General features: G+C 33.5%; 1 protein-coding gene across 3 annotated transcripts in view; it reads left to right on the top strand.

Moving 5' to 3' along the window:
- USP15 (ubiquitin specific peptidase 15) overlaps positions 1-13,507 on the top strand; it is a 132,422-nt gene that overhangs the window by 46,599 nt on the left and 72,316 nt on the right. For all 3 annotated transcript variants that reach the window (XM_008571001.1, XM_008571000.1, XM_008571002.1), the window contains exons 5-6: positions 3,979-4,124; positions 8,572-8,633. In XM_008571001.1, the coding sequence (XP_008569223.1) occupies positions 3,979-4,124; positions 8,572-8,633 (208 nt within the window). The remainder of the gene's footprint in view (positions 1-3,978; positions 4,125-8,571; positions 8,634-13,507) is intronic.

The following is a 13,507-nucleotide window of genomic DNA, read 5'->3' as shown; positions in this document are numbered from 1 at the left end:
AATTTTTAAAAATTTCAATCTTTTGGGCCGGCCCAGTGGCGCACTGGATAGTGCGCTGCTTGGGAAGCGCGGCGGCGCTCCCGCCCGAGGGTTCGGATCCCGCATACAGACCGGTTCCCGCTCACTGGCTGAGTGAGGCGCGGGAGCAACACCGAGGGTTGCAATCCCGTTGCGGGTCCCCGGTCTGGTACGGGGGCAACACTGAGGGTTGCGATCCGTTGCCGGTCACGAGAAAAAGACAAAAAGGAAAAAAAAATGATTAAAATAGGGCCGGCCCGGTGGCACACTGCTACAGTGCGCCGCTTGAGAGCGCGGCGGCGCTCCCGCCGAGGGTTCGGATCCCACATACAGACCGGCCGCTCACTGGTTGAGCGAGGTGCGGGGGCAGCATCGAGGGTTGCGATCCCGTTGCCGGTCCCGGTCCGGTATGGGCGCAACACTGAGGGTTGCGATCCGTTGCCGGTCACGAGAAAAAGACAAAAAGGAAAAAAAAATGATTAAAATAGCTGTGTATATGAAATACAGCTATATAAGTTATATAAACAGAATTAGGAATATAAGTGCCTGTTTTCTGTTGTTACCAAATTAATAAAATGTTCTGTTTTCAAGTAGTACTACCTACATTGATTTATAGTAAAAATGTTAGTAGCTATAGGCAAGATCTAAATAATTTTCCACATCAGGGCCAAAATACTTTGCCTTTGAATATTTTCTTTCTAAATTGATATGTTTGGTCATTGAACACATTCCAATTAAGTAGATAAAATTTAGTTTTATTTTCCTTTAAGGATAACCACTAAAAATATAATTTTTGTCATGAAACTTGAAAAGTGTTTTATATTTATAATACTTATTAATAGAATTGGTTGGCATTCTTATTAAATATTCCTACTAGAAATGTTTGTCATAACAATTTTCTTTCAATTACCTGTATTAATATTTTTCTACCTTTGTATGCTTTTCACTAACTGGCTAATAGGGTCGGATTAATATGTGGAAAAAAATGCATGCTCTCAGTCCCTTCTGAGTCCCATTCTCAACTCCAGTGATCTTGGACCTGTACCCAAACTCAGCTACCAATTCCCATAGTTATACCCTAGACTGTCATTATCTGTAACTGCACTTGCCAAATCTCAATTTCAGCGTCCTACTTTCTGGCCACCACATTAGACATTCATACCTACCACTCCCTTGGCGCTGCTTCTATCATGGTCTCTAATGACCTCCCTGTTGCCAAATCCAGTGGTAATTCAAAGGTCTACCATTTTCTTAACCTGCCAGCAAAATTTAACACAGTAAATTACTTTTCCATCTAGAAACACTTTCTCTTCACATGGCTTACAGGGCGGTTTCTCACTGGCTGCATCTTATCAGCATCCTTTGTGAGATCCTCTTCACATTCCTAATTTTAAAACATCAGAGTGTCTCCATCCTCAGTCCTTGGATCTCCTCTTTTCCTTGGTGATCTCATCTAGTCTCCTGCCATTTAATATTTTCTGCATGTTGATGTTGTTGATGTCTTTTAAATTTGTATGTCCTGCCCCAAACTCTCCCCTAATTTCAGTTTTAACCATTCCATATTTTTACTTAAATATATATATCTGATAAGCATTTCAAGATAATTATCATGTATAAAACTAAACTCCCCCTTTTTTCCCCCAAAACCTGCTACCCTGTCATTCTTCCTCATCTTTGTAATCGCTGCTTGTGTTCTTCCAATTGCTCAGGCCAGAAGTGTTGTATCATTCTGATTCCTTAATTTCTCACCCTGCATGTAATCTAGCAACATATCTTTTCAGCAATTCCTTCAGAATCTATTCTCAGCATCACCACTTGACACTGCTTCCATTGCTACCTCCTTGGTTTGGATTGCTACAGTATCCTAGGCTCTGACCCTTACCCCTGCAGTCTATTCTTCACTAGCAGCAAAAGTGAACATTTAAAATGTCAGTCATATCATTTTGCTCCTCTTCTGCAAACTTCTCAGTGTCTTCCCTTCTTACTCAGAATAAAATAGAAATATTTTCATAGCTCACAAAATTCTACATAATTCTACAGAAGTACCTTTATGGTTTCATTTCTACCTCACTCTTTCTACTTCAGCCACATTGGTGTGCCATGCTATTCTAAAACATGCCAGCCACATTCCCACCTCAAGGCCTTTGCATTATTATTTCTTCTGTCTGTAATGTTCTTCTCCCATATATAAGTATATTGCAAAAATCAATGAAGAGTGAATCTTCATATGTGTTTGTGTATAGTACAAGGGCACTTCAAAAAGTTTCTGGAAAAATAGAATTGAAAGATAATACAAATCCTTCTATGAACTTTTTGAAGACCCCTTGTATATTATGTATATAAATATCTGTGTGTTTGTTTTGGTGACTGGCCAGTACAGAGATCTGAACCCTTGACATTGGTATTATAACACCATGCTCTAACCACCTGAGCTAACTGGCCAGCCCTTCTATGTGTATTAATAGAAAAAATCTCTAGAAGAAGAAATATCAAAATGTTAACAGTGGTTATTACTAGGTAGACATTTTATTTATATTTGTCAGTATTTTCTGTGTTTTGCCTCAAGGAAAAATTATTTCTGCAATCAGGAAAAATGTGTTCATTTTTACAGAAAGACTAAAACAACTTTCTTGACTTCTTTCTTCTTCTTTCTGGGAAATGTTCTGTTTCTTGATCTGAATGCTGTTTACATGGTGTGTTCATTTTGGAAATTTATCACGATAATACTGATTATTAGTGCATTTTTCTGTGTACATTTTCTACTTTAATAAAAAGAACAAAAGAAAAACATACAGCCTCACCAAAATAGAAAGCAATACTAATAGTGTATTTATTTTATGTAATTATTTAAATATTCTGTGTAATTTGCTTTAAGTTTGAGATATCTGTAAGATCTACTGTTGGTTTAAAGCCCTGATCAAAATCTCATTGACTACAAGACTGTGACAGAACATTAACTGCTAAGTAAAACATAAACAGTATTATTGGACTAAATTTAATTAAGTAGGATAGGTGTAGGTTTTTATATTGGCTTCAGAGAACATATATTTTTAAGTTTGATGTTTTACAAATAATGCTTTTTCCAAAACTAACAAACTATTTTAAAATTTTAAAGTATTTTATAATTCTTCATGTCATAAGATATTTTCATTACCATTTTTCTTAAGTCTGTTAACAAGTTATTGACCAGAATTAGATATAATAGTATTGACTATTATTAATTTCTAACATCTTAAAATGTTAAAAATTCATTTATCTTTAGTAACTGAAACTTAATTATGTCTGTACTTAATTATATCTGTACTCTCAAATATGTAGATAGTCCTGTGTCTTACTTCATACAGGTTAAGCTGCTGATATTAAAACAAAACAAAACAAAACTTTCACTAAGATAATTGGTTTAGAAATAAGGAAAATATATAGTTTTACCTAGAAAATAAGAAATTTTGACCAGCACAGACATATCTTCACGCAAGGCACTTTCCTTTTCATTGTGTCCATATATTCTAGTTAGGTATTCAAACTGTAAATTGTATTGTTTAGTATAAATTACTCTTAAATTGGTTATGTTATAATTAACAGTGTTTTCTCTCTGTAGTGTCTCTTAATCATACTTTAATTTGTAATTCCTGCATATCCTCAAAAATATATTGATTTGTGATGTGTCAAAAGTTAAAGTTCATCCTGTATAGCATAAATTATACTTTAGTGTTATGTGATTGAACTTTTACTTTTTGAGTCTTAAATTCCCCAAGTAATCATCTGTCAGAGTTACAAATACCTTTTTTCCCCCCTAAAAAACATATCTGGTCTTAAAAACCTTCTTTTTGTTTGTTTTTTGTATATTTCTTACATATTTATTTATCATGCTATTCTATCAATATTCTAAATTTAGAATTGTTATGCTGTTATATTTTAAAATATTTCTTATATTTATATATTTTTCCTCCTTAAATCTAGATACGATTGAAAAGGAAATAAGAAAAATCTTCAGTATTCCAGATGAAAAGGAGACCAGACTGTGGAACAAATACATGAGTAATACATTTGAACCACTGAATAAACCAGACAGCACCATTCAGGATGCTGGTTTATACCAAGGACAGGTATTGTTTAGCAGTACTGTTTATTTCAAGTATACTATATATGAAGCTTTTTGGATTCATAAACTTAAATGAATATCCTAAGAGTACATAATGGGTTCTAGTACTGTCTCTGGCTTCCTCTTCTAACTCATCTCTTCTCTATTCCTGCTGATCACTAACTTTAACTTCTGATTCCCTTCTTGAGCCTGGAAATAGTCTATTTGTTTAGAATAAATAATTTTCAATTTTTTTTAAAAAAGCAGCTAGTAAGATGGGTCAGGAAACTTTCTGTAAAGGACCAAATAATATTTTGTATCTGCAAGCCTTGAAGTTTCTGTTGGAACTGTACCTCTGCCATTGTAGTAGCGTGAAAACAGCCATAGATGATACATAAACGAATGATTTTGGCTATGTTCCAGTAAAACTATTTACAAAAGCAAACAGTGGGCTAAGTGGACCATAGTTTGCCAACCCCTGTTAGAAGGTATAATGTCCCAGTATGGTCTTTTTTTGTGGTGTAATCCAAAGCAATAAATGTATTGAGAAATGAGGATGTTTAGTCGGCAAATCCTACTATTTCTGTCTTCTGAATCTCTCTTGAATTAATCTCTCTGTTCCATTCCCAGCCCTGTCTTTTATAGTCTCTTAACAGGTGCCTCTACCTCCAAGTTCTTGTGTGCCCTCTCCATCTTATTTGTGCCAGAATATTCATTCTAAAATGTAAACCTTACTATTTCCCTTTCATAAACCTTTTCTGGCTCTTTCATGATTATAAAGTCCAGGTACTTTAACCCAGCATGCAAGTCATGGTTTAACATCTTGCCTAGTCTTCTAGCATCTTTAGATTATTTTTACCTTGTGGTTTACACTCTAGGAACACCAAACTGAACTGCTTATAGTTCCCTAAACACACTATGCTTTCACATATGTTATTCCATTTGCTTGATGTACCCTTCTTCCCAGTCCCTGCATCTGTCTAACAAAAAGTTCTTTTAGCCATCCACATATTAAAATTAACTATCTCATCCTATGATATGGACTGATCAGATTAGTCATCCTTCACATTCCTACTCAAATGTTACATCATCTCTTCAGCTTTCCATATTTTTCTCAGTATCTTTTGAGGTATAGGATGTTTGTACTTTGGAGAAAAAATTGCTCTCTTAACTTTGATAATGACATATATATACATGTATGTCTTCTGTACCATTCATTATGTACTTTAATTATTGTGTATTAAGCTCCCAAGTTAGACTATGAGGTGCTTGTTTTGGTTAGGCTTCATGTCCTATTTATTTTTTAGTACGTAACACAGTGCCTGGTACTCCGATATGTGGAAGTTTTTGTTTTGTTCTGTTTTATTTACAAATTACTATTCACAGTAATACTGAGTTGTGAAAAATTTCAGAGACACTGAGGGAAATTAGTTTTTAGTAAATGCCTACTGTTTGTCAAGTATTATAACTAGGCTCTTAAAAAGAACCAGAGATTTTAAAACTTATTTTAGCTGTTGTATCCTTAAGTGAAATCCTACAAAATCCAAAATGTATTACAATTAAAAAGGAAGGTACCTGATTAAAGCTAAGGTGAGGATCTTGGAACCCCACTGGTTATCTAATTCTCCCCTCCCTAGCCTCCCTCTTTCTGTCTTTCAGTAGACATACACTTCTCTGCTTGGTTACCATTCATTAGGGCTTGAGGTAGTAACAGAAGTACAATTTGGAATACAGAGAATTATTTCTTTAAATCTTTCAGTGACCCTATGAAATGAATGTTATTCTCCCGATAATGTACACTAGAAAACTGAAGCTTAGACAAATTATGTAATTTGATGTTCTTGATATGTATGCATTTATCAATTGCAGATGAGAGAATAAATTAGTTTAATAAGATTAAATATCCTTAAGCACTTTTGATCTTTTGAAACAGAAATGTTTCAAAACTAATTAAATTTTCCAGATTTATAAAAATTTCTTTTCTGACTGATAAATGAACTAAACACTATCCTGAACTTTTTTTTTTTTTTTTTTCCTTTTTGTCTTTTTTTACTGACCGGTAACGGGATCGCAACCCTCGGTGTCGTGCCCGTACCGGGGACCGGCAACAGGATCGCAACCCTCGGTGTTGCGCCCGCACCACGCTCAGCCAGTGAGCGAGAACTGGTCTCCACATGGGATCCGAACCCTCAGTGGGAGCGCCGCCACGCTCCCAAGTGGTGCACTCTCCAGTGCGCCACCGGGCCGGCCCCTGAATTTTTTTTTTTTTTTTTTTTTTAACTAAAATTGAAAGTATCTCATTAGATAATGAAACAAAGATATATGATTGAAAAGTTTGCCTCCCAAAATAGGTAGTCTTTCCCTCTCACTCTTGTGTGTGTTTTTAAGTTAATTAAATTTTGAAATCATTCTAAAAATATTTTTATCCTCAGTTTTAAAAGTTTTAGCTTTAACCAAAATTTTATTCAGAAAATGATAAATTTGAACAAAGGATTGAATTTTAACATTTCTGATATCCTCCAATATTAATATCTCTGGTTGTAAAAGACACAAAATTTTAAGTACAAATATTGTTAGGAATTAAGGTGCTATGATTAAACAATGATATTAAATGCATAGCTTTGAAAATTTCTAGGCTGGCTGGTTAGCTCAGTTTGTTAGAGCACAGCTTTATATCCCCAAGGTCACAGATTCAGATCCCCTTACCAGCCAGCTGCCAAAAACAAAAAAGAAGAAAATTTCTGTAGCTAAAACCTCTTGTTCTATAACTGACATAAGCCCTTCAAATGACCATAAAGTTTATGTATCTGTATTTATATATATTTATATCTGTATTTTATATATATATTTGTATGTTACAAGCTACAAATACAGACAGAAAACATACTTTTTAAACTCAGGGAATTTATATTCTGTTTACTTGGTTGAAACTTTAAAGTTTATATATCTGTATTTAATGTCACCGCAGTTATAACTTGCAGTAAAAGAAAACTTTCTTCAGAAGTTAAAAATTTTTCACTAAATTCTATTTTATAAATCTTTAAAAATATATACAACTGTATCAGAGTGATAATTATGAAACTGAGACAGTGGTTGTCTTTGGTAGGTAGGTGAAGAATATGATCAGTAAGGAATCAGGATGGAAGGTACACGATGCACTTATTCTTTGTATGTTTTATATACATCATATGAGTTTTCTGAATGTATGAAATATTAGATTCTTTATAGACAACAGTAATATTTTAATTTGCATAATCTTTCAATAAGGTTCCATGAATTTTTTTTAAATCAATATTTTATTATTTTTTACATGTATTCTGAAACAAGCTTACATTTTACAGGGCTAGGTTACTTAGTTTACATTGTTACAAGTGCCAATTTATAAATGACCAAGAAACATACAGTCCACAAAAATGTATTACGAAGAGTATGTAGAGTAGGTCACAAAACAGTAACTTTAAAAAAAAGTTAATGAAACTGAATATATAGAATGTATTCAAATTTGTAATGCCTTGGATTTATTTAGAATCATATTGTCTATATACAGTTTTCCCATGGAAATTTAGATATTAACTTCTTACTGATATTTCACATCTTTTGCTAGTTTAATTATTTTTGCTAAGTTTTTCTTCTTTGCACAGACTCTTCTATAGTTAAAACTAGAAGAAAGGCTTTTTAGACTGGAAGACGTGAGGAAGGATTTGGGGAAGTTTTAGAATAAAGTATAGCTCTGCCTTAGCCTGTACTTTTCATTTATTAGAGGTGATTTTTGTCTATCTCAACCATGCTACAACAGTCTGATTCTCATAAATGTGACTCTATCATTCATCTAATTAAAAGATTCTGTAATTTGTATAGTGATATTGTAAATACGTACTAATTTCAAAGCCCCAAATAAGTTATGTTTATCTGTAATTTGGAATTTTCTGTGCCACTGTTCAATATTTGCATAATAATAGTTAGCTAAGGTCATACATCAGTATGTTTGATAACAACTATAACCATTTATTGATCGTCCGTTATTTGCACAGTTGTATGTTACAAGCTACAAATATGAACAGAAAACATACTTTCTAAACTCAAGGAATTTATATTCTATTTACTTGGTTTAAACTTTATTATACTTGAAGCATAGAACTAATTTTCTTCATAGTGTGTCTGCCTTCCTTCTCACTGTCATTGTTCACTTCTTTTATTTGAGGTCTTGTTGACTTCCTTGCCCAGCTTTCAAATCAAAATGCAAATATAAGGGTACTCCAAAAAGTTTGTGGAAAAACAAAATTAAAAGATAATGTGAATCTTTCCATGAAGTTTTCAAAGTGCCCTCATACCTCTTTACCTTGTCTACTGTGTTCTTTAAATAATCACAGAATTACTTTAGTTTTTTAGAGTATTCAACTAATCTTCTAAAGCTATTTTTTTTTTAACTTCAGAGTTATGGAAAAACACCCTTTTATGTGTCATATTTGCAGGTGTTAGTGATAGAACAGAAAAATGAAGATGGAACATGGCCAAGGGGTCCTTCTACTCCTAAGTAAGTGCTCCCACTTCATATGGCTCATTGCATGATTTTGAAGCTTTTGATTTCAGATAATGAAATCCAGAATGAAAAAAAAAAAAAAGCCTAATTCTACACTGCAAAAATACATACCTTGTTTATATTTTAATATTTTATTCTTAGTGTAAAAGTTATCTAAATTTTCACTGAAATTAATGTTAAAATTTTAAAAGCTTCTGATTCAAATCTCTTTTAGAATAAAATACAGTATAAATATGTTTTCAATGAGAAAGTTACATTGTCTAACATAGTCAAATCACTAAACATTTGGGGGGTTTTGAAGCTTTTGTGATTTTTTTTTAAGTATGTGTTAAATGGTTTTTTACCAAAATGAATCTGATATGAAAGCAGTATTTTTGTTTATTTGAATATATGTGTTAGGACATATAAATACAAGTAGAGAGAGAGAGAGAGAGAGAGAGGAGTTGTAAGAGTTGCTTTTGATAGTAAATGAGAGAAGAATCAGGAATCATTTTAACTGTTTTTTTGGAATTATCAGATCCACATTCCATTATCAAAAATACTTAAGGCCAATTGTGTTTCAATATTCAGATTTTTAAATCTTTGAGAAGTAATATGGTACATGTCCTACCTATTATCTTAATATTTCTATAGAGTCCAAGAGGATACTTTGTAATCAAACACATTAATATTCCTTCAGCAAATATTCACGGTAAGTGGGATACATAAGGACTGTAAATAGCCTTATATTAGTTCAGGTTAGGTTGCTGACTAATGAGTTGTGAAAAAGTTTGTAAGTTTTCAGAGCTTTGGAATTTTGGATTTTCTGATGAGGGATTGTGAACCTGTATTTTGAAATCCTTAAAATAATGATTTTTACTTAATAATAATTTAGCAAATGCTAACCTAGCAAATAAAAAAAATACCTACTACATAGTTTTCTTCAAAACTAAAATGCATCTTTAATGAGTGGTTCTCTATCCTTTTTATCTTGTGTAAAGTTTTCTCAATTGAATTTGTCATGAGAAGGTACATGTTAATTTTGTGGAGGTGATTTTTATTCTTTTATGCAAGAGTAGAACTTAGTATAAAAGTAGAACTTTTAATAAAGCTTATAGGCTGAATCATGTAGATTTCATAACTGATGAAGATATGGAAGTTAGGAATATTTTCTTTGTGCATATTCACTTTTAGTCTTTAGATCAGAACCACTTTTTTTCTAACATGTTTAGATTGTTACATACTTACTTTATCTTTAAGTAATTTTTTTTTTTCCTTTTTGTCTTTTTTTCGTGACCGGCAACGGATCGCAACCCTCAGTGTCGCGCCATGGTATATAACAGGGGTCAGAAATCTATGGCGCACCGGCCAAATCCATGCTTTTCGCCTGCTTATAAATAAAGTTTTATTGGAACACAGCCATGCCTCTTTTTTCATGACCGGTAACCGGATCGCAACCCTCGGTGTTGCGCCCGCACCTCGCTCAGCCAGTGAGGCGCCGGTCTGTATGTGGGATCCGAACCCTCGGCGGGCGCGTCACCACGCTCCCAAGCGGCGCACTGTAGCAGTGCGCCACCGGGCCGGCCCCTAAATAATTTTTTAAATTACAAAATTGTTTGTGGATTAATATAAAAATACCATGAGTTTTAAACATTGTGAAATCTTTTCTGCTTAAATCACTGACTTTCACCTGAAAGACAAGTCTAATTATATATTTTCTTTTATTATTTTGTTCTCTGTTAGTACAATATCATTTTTATTTACTCAATCATGTTTAGTACTTGCTTTGTGTAAAAGAAAACACAATTTCTTTATAAAACTTAACACCATACACATGCAATAAAAATGTTGGAAAATGAAGGTAGTATACTGGAGATGCACAGAAGTACAATTAAGAGGCTCAGTCTTCACTGAATCTACCAGTTTAATAGGGATCCCAAATATTAAAGCATAAAAAGTATCCATTCACTATATAATGGAAGAAATACTACACAGCAAAATATCATAAATTGCAAATGATAGTTTATCAAAATCCAAAAAAATGTTTTTGGTGATAATTACACCTGTGTATGAAAAGACTCTCAGAAAACCAAGAATGAACGAGAATTCTCCATACTTGATAAAGTCTGTGTCCCCAAAGTCTATAGGAAACATTGTATTTCTTTGAGAAATTTTGAACACAATCCAAATAAGACTGTAAGATAAGAAAAAAGAGATAAAATTCACTATTTTCATGATACAGTCAACTACGTAAAATCCAAATCAATCAGCAGACTACTAGAACTGAGTAATTTCAGCAAGATTTTCTAAAATAAGATTAATTTATAAAAACCAATAGTTATTTTCACCTCTGTGGACCATATGGTTTCTGTCACAACTACAACTCTGCTGATGTAGCATGAAAGCAGCCTTAGACACAATGCAAAAAATGGGCATGGCTGTGTTCCAATAAAACTTTATTTATAAGCAGGTGAAAAGCATGGATTTGGCCGGTGCGCCATAGATTTCTGACCCCTGTTATATACCATTAGTAACCTACTTAGAAAATAATGTAACAAAAATTGACCTAATTCAGAATTCATAAAACCTTTATGGAAAAAAATTCTATCAGAAGACAAGATTATCATGTACTATATGGCTTAACCTAATAATGCCTATTTTCTCTGAATCTATCATGTCAGTGCCTTCTATTCAAAATTCTTTTTGGGGAGGGAGAAATTTGACAAACTCCTTATTAAATTTAGCATAGACCAATACATGTCAAGGATTAGCTAAGTCAGTCTTGATAAAGCTAAGAAAGAGCACTAGACCCACCAGATATTGAGAATTATTACAGATCTATAGAAATTAAAACAGTATGATGGATGGTAGCAAAGTAAAGGCAAATAGACTGGAATAAACTATTGAGCTCATAAAGACTCATGTAAATTTTAGAACTTGATGTATGATAATGTGGCAGCACTTAGGCAGTGAGGTTCCTTAAAGCAGATGGATATGTAGATTTTATTAGGAGAACTAGGTATTTGGAGAAAAAGAAAGCTAGATCCCTGCCTTACACATTACATGCAAAGACTGACTCCAGAGGATTAAAGACCCAAATAAAAAATGTAAAACTCTAAAATGAATTAAAGAAATTTTGGAGAATATCTACATCATAGGGATCACAGAACATACTGTGGAAAATTGTTGTATTTGATTACATCAGAGTTAAGGATTTCTGTTAAAGGAACCATACACAAAGTTAAAAGTCAAATGTCAGCTTTGGAACACCAGAAACCTACAAGGGAATAATACCTATAATATATAAAGAACTGCTATAAATTAACAGAAACAAAGAAAAATAGCTTTAAGAAACAGACAAAAGATATAAATAGGTAGTTTACATAGGGGGAGGCCCAAGTGCTGACAGGCAGATGAGGAAATAGACAAACTCACTAGTAATCAGAAAAAATGAAAGTAAAGCACAAGTGAATACCTTTCACCCATCAGAATGACAAAAATTTAAAAGGCTGCTGATGCAGTGTTAGATAAAATGTTGAAGTCTTATGTACTGATGATGGGGTTGTAAACTAGTGTCACCATTCGTAAATTAGTCAGTATTTAATTAAATCAGAAATGCTTACTCCCTCTGACCCAGCACTCAGAGGAATTTTTACCCAGGTTCTTGAGGATATAATCTTTGTACCTGCATTGTTTGTGGTAGTGGGGAGTTGGAGGCAGCCTAGCTAAATATCTATCCCTGGTAGAGTGAATAAAAAAAATGAATTAGTGGTGAGATATTTAATAGGTAAGAGGGAAAAAAACAGAATGAGATTTATAATTCACTACCATTTATATAAATTTAAAACACAGAACAGAAGATGTTATATAAAAATATAATATCATTTAAGGACACAGATAAAGCACTTATAGTAGAGGAAAATCAGAGGGGAAAAAAGGGGAAAAGTTTGTGTAAGTATCACTTGCTTTTCTTCATATTTGTGTGGTTGAAGCAAGGATACAGATTCTTTTTTTTCTGGACGAATGCCTGCTTTAAAAAAAAAGTGGAATGTCTGTGTATTCATTGAAATTACCTTATAAGCACATGTAACATAGGCAAATTCAACTCCAGCAGAGGGCATGTAATTTTAGTTCCTCAAGAAGAAACTTTAAAATATTAAAATATAGAGCAGCTTGTTTTATACTTCTCAAAATTGTCATCATATGTGTCAGAAGACAGCCCCTGGCCCTCAAGATGGCATAAAGATGCTAGTTCTAATAAAACATCACTAACCTGGGATCTGTCCAGCACTCATACTGCATAGTACATAACCAGTTCTTACCTAGTGTGTCAAAAACCAAGGAAAAATATAGCTGTAGTTTGGGGACAGAAAGAAAAATCACCTATAAAGTTTATTAAAACACAGTTTGCTGGGCCCCATCCCCAGAATTTCTGTTTGGTAGATCTGAGTGTAGCTCTTTTCTAATTAGCTCACAGGTGATGCTGGTGCTGTTGGTCTAAGGACTACACTTTGAGAAATTCTGTAGGTAATGTTTCTTGACATGTATTATGTGGACCACCATAGACAGCAGCTTTCAGACTTCCCACCCCAGACCAGTAGAATATAAATCTTTATGGTGAGCACCAGGATTTGCACTTTAGGTGCTTCCTGTGAAGCAGAAAATATAAGAATACTACTACTGTAGGCACATGTGAAAGTGTTTTAGTATCATACTTGTCTGACTTTTTTATACCACTGAAAACAGGAACTTAAGTGCTCTGAAGGTCCTAAAATTGTATTAGGCCCATTTTGATCAGAATTGAAACCATGTATCCTCAGCTGAAACATAGATTTTTGGCTACTTGAGAAGAAATGCTAAATATTCAAAAATGTTAACAGTAAAATATA

The sequence above is a fragment of the Galeopterus variegatus genome, unplaced genomic scaffold (assembly GCF_000696425.1).
Source record: "Galeopterus variegatus unplaced genomic scaffold, G_variegatus-3.0.2 Scaffold653, whole genome shotgun sequence".
Classification (NCBI taxonomy): domain Eukaryota; kingdom Metazoa; phylum Chordata; class Mammalia; order Dermoptera; family Cynocephalidae; genus Galeopterus; species Galeopterus variegatus.
This window is presented reverse-complemented; position numbering and strand designations above follow the sequence as displayed.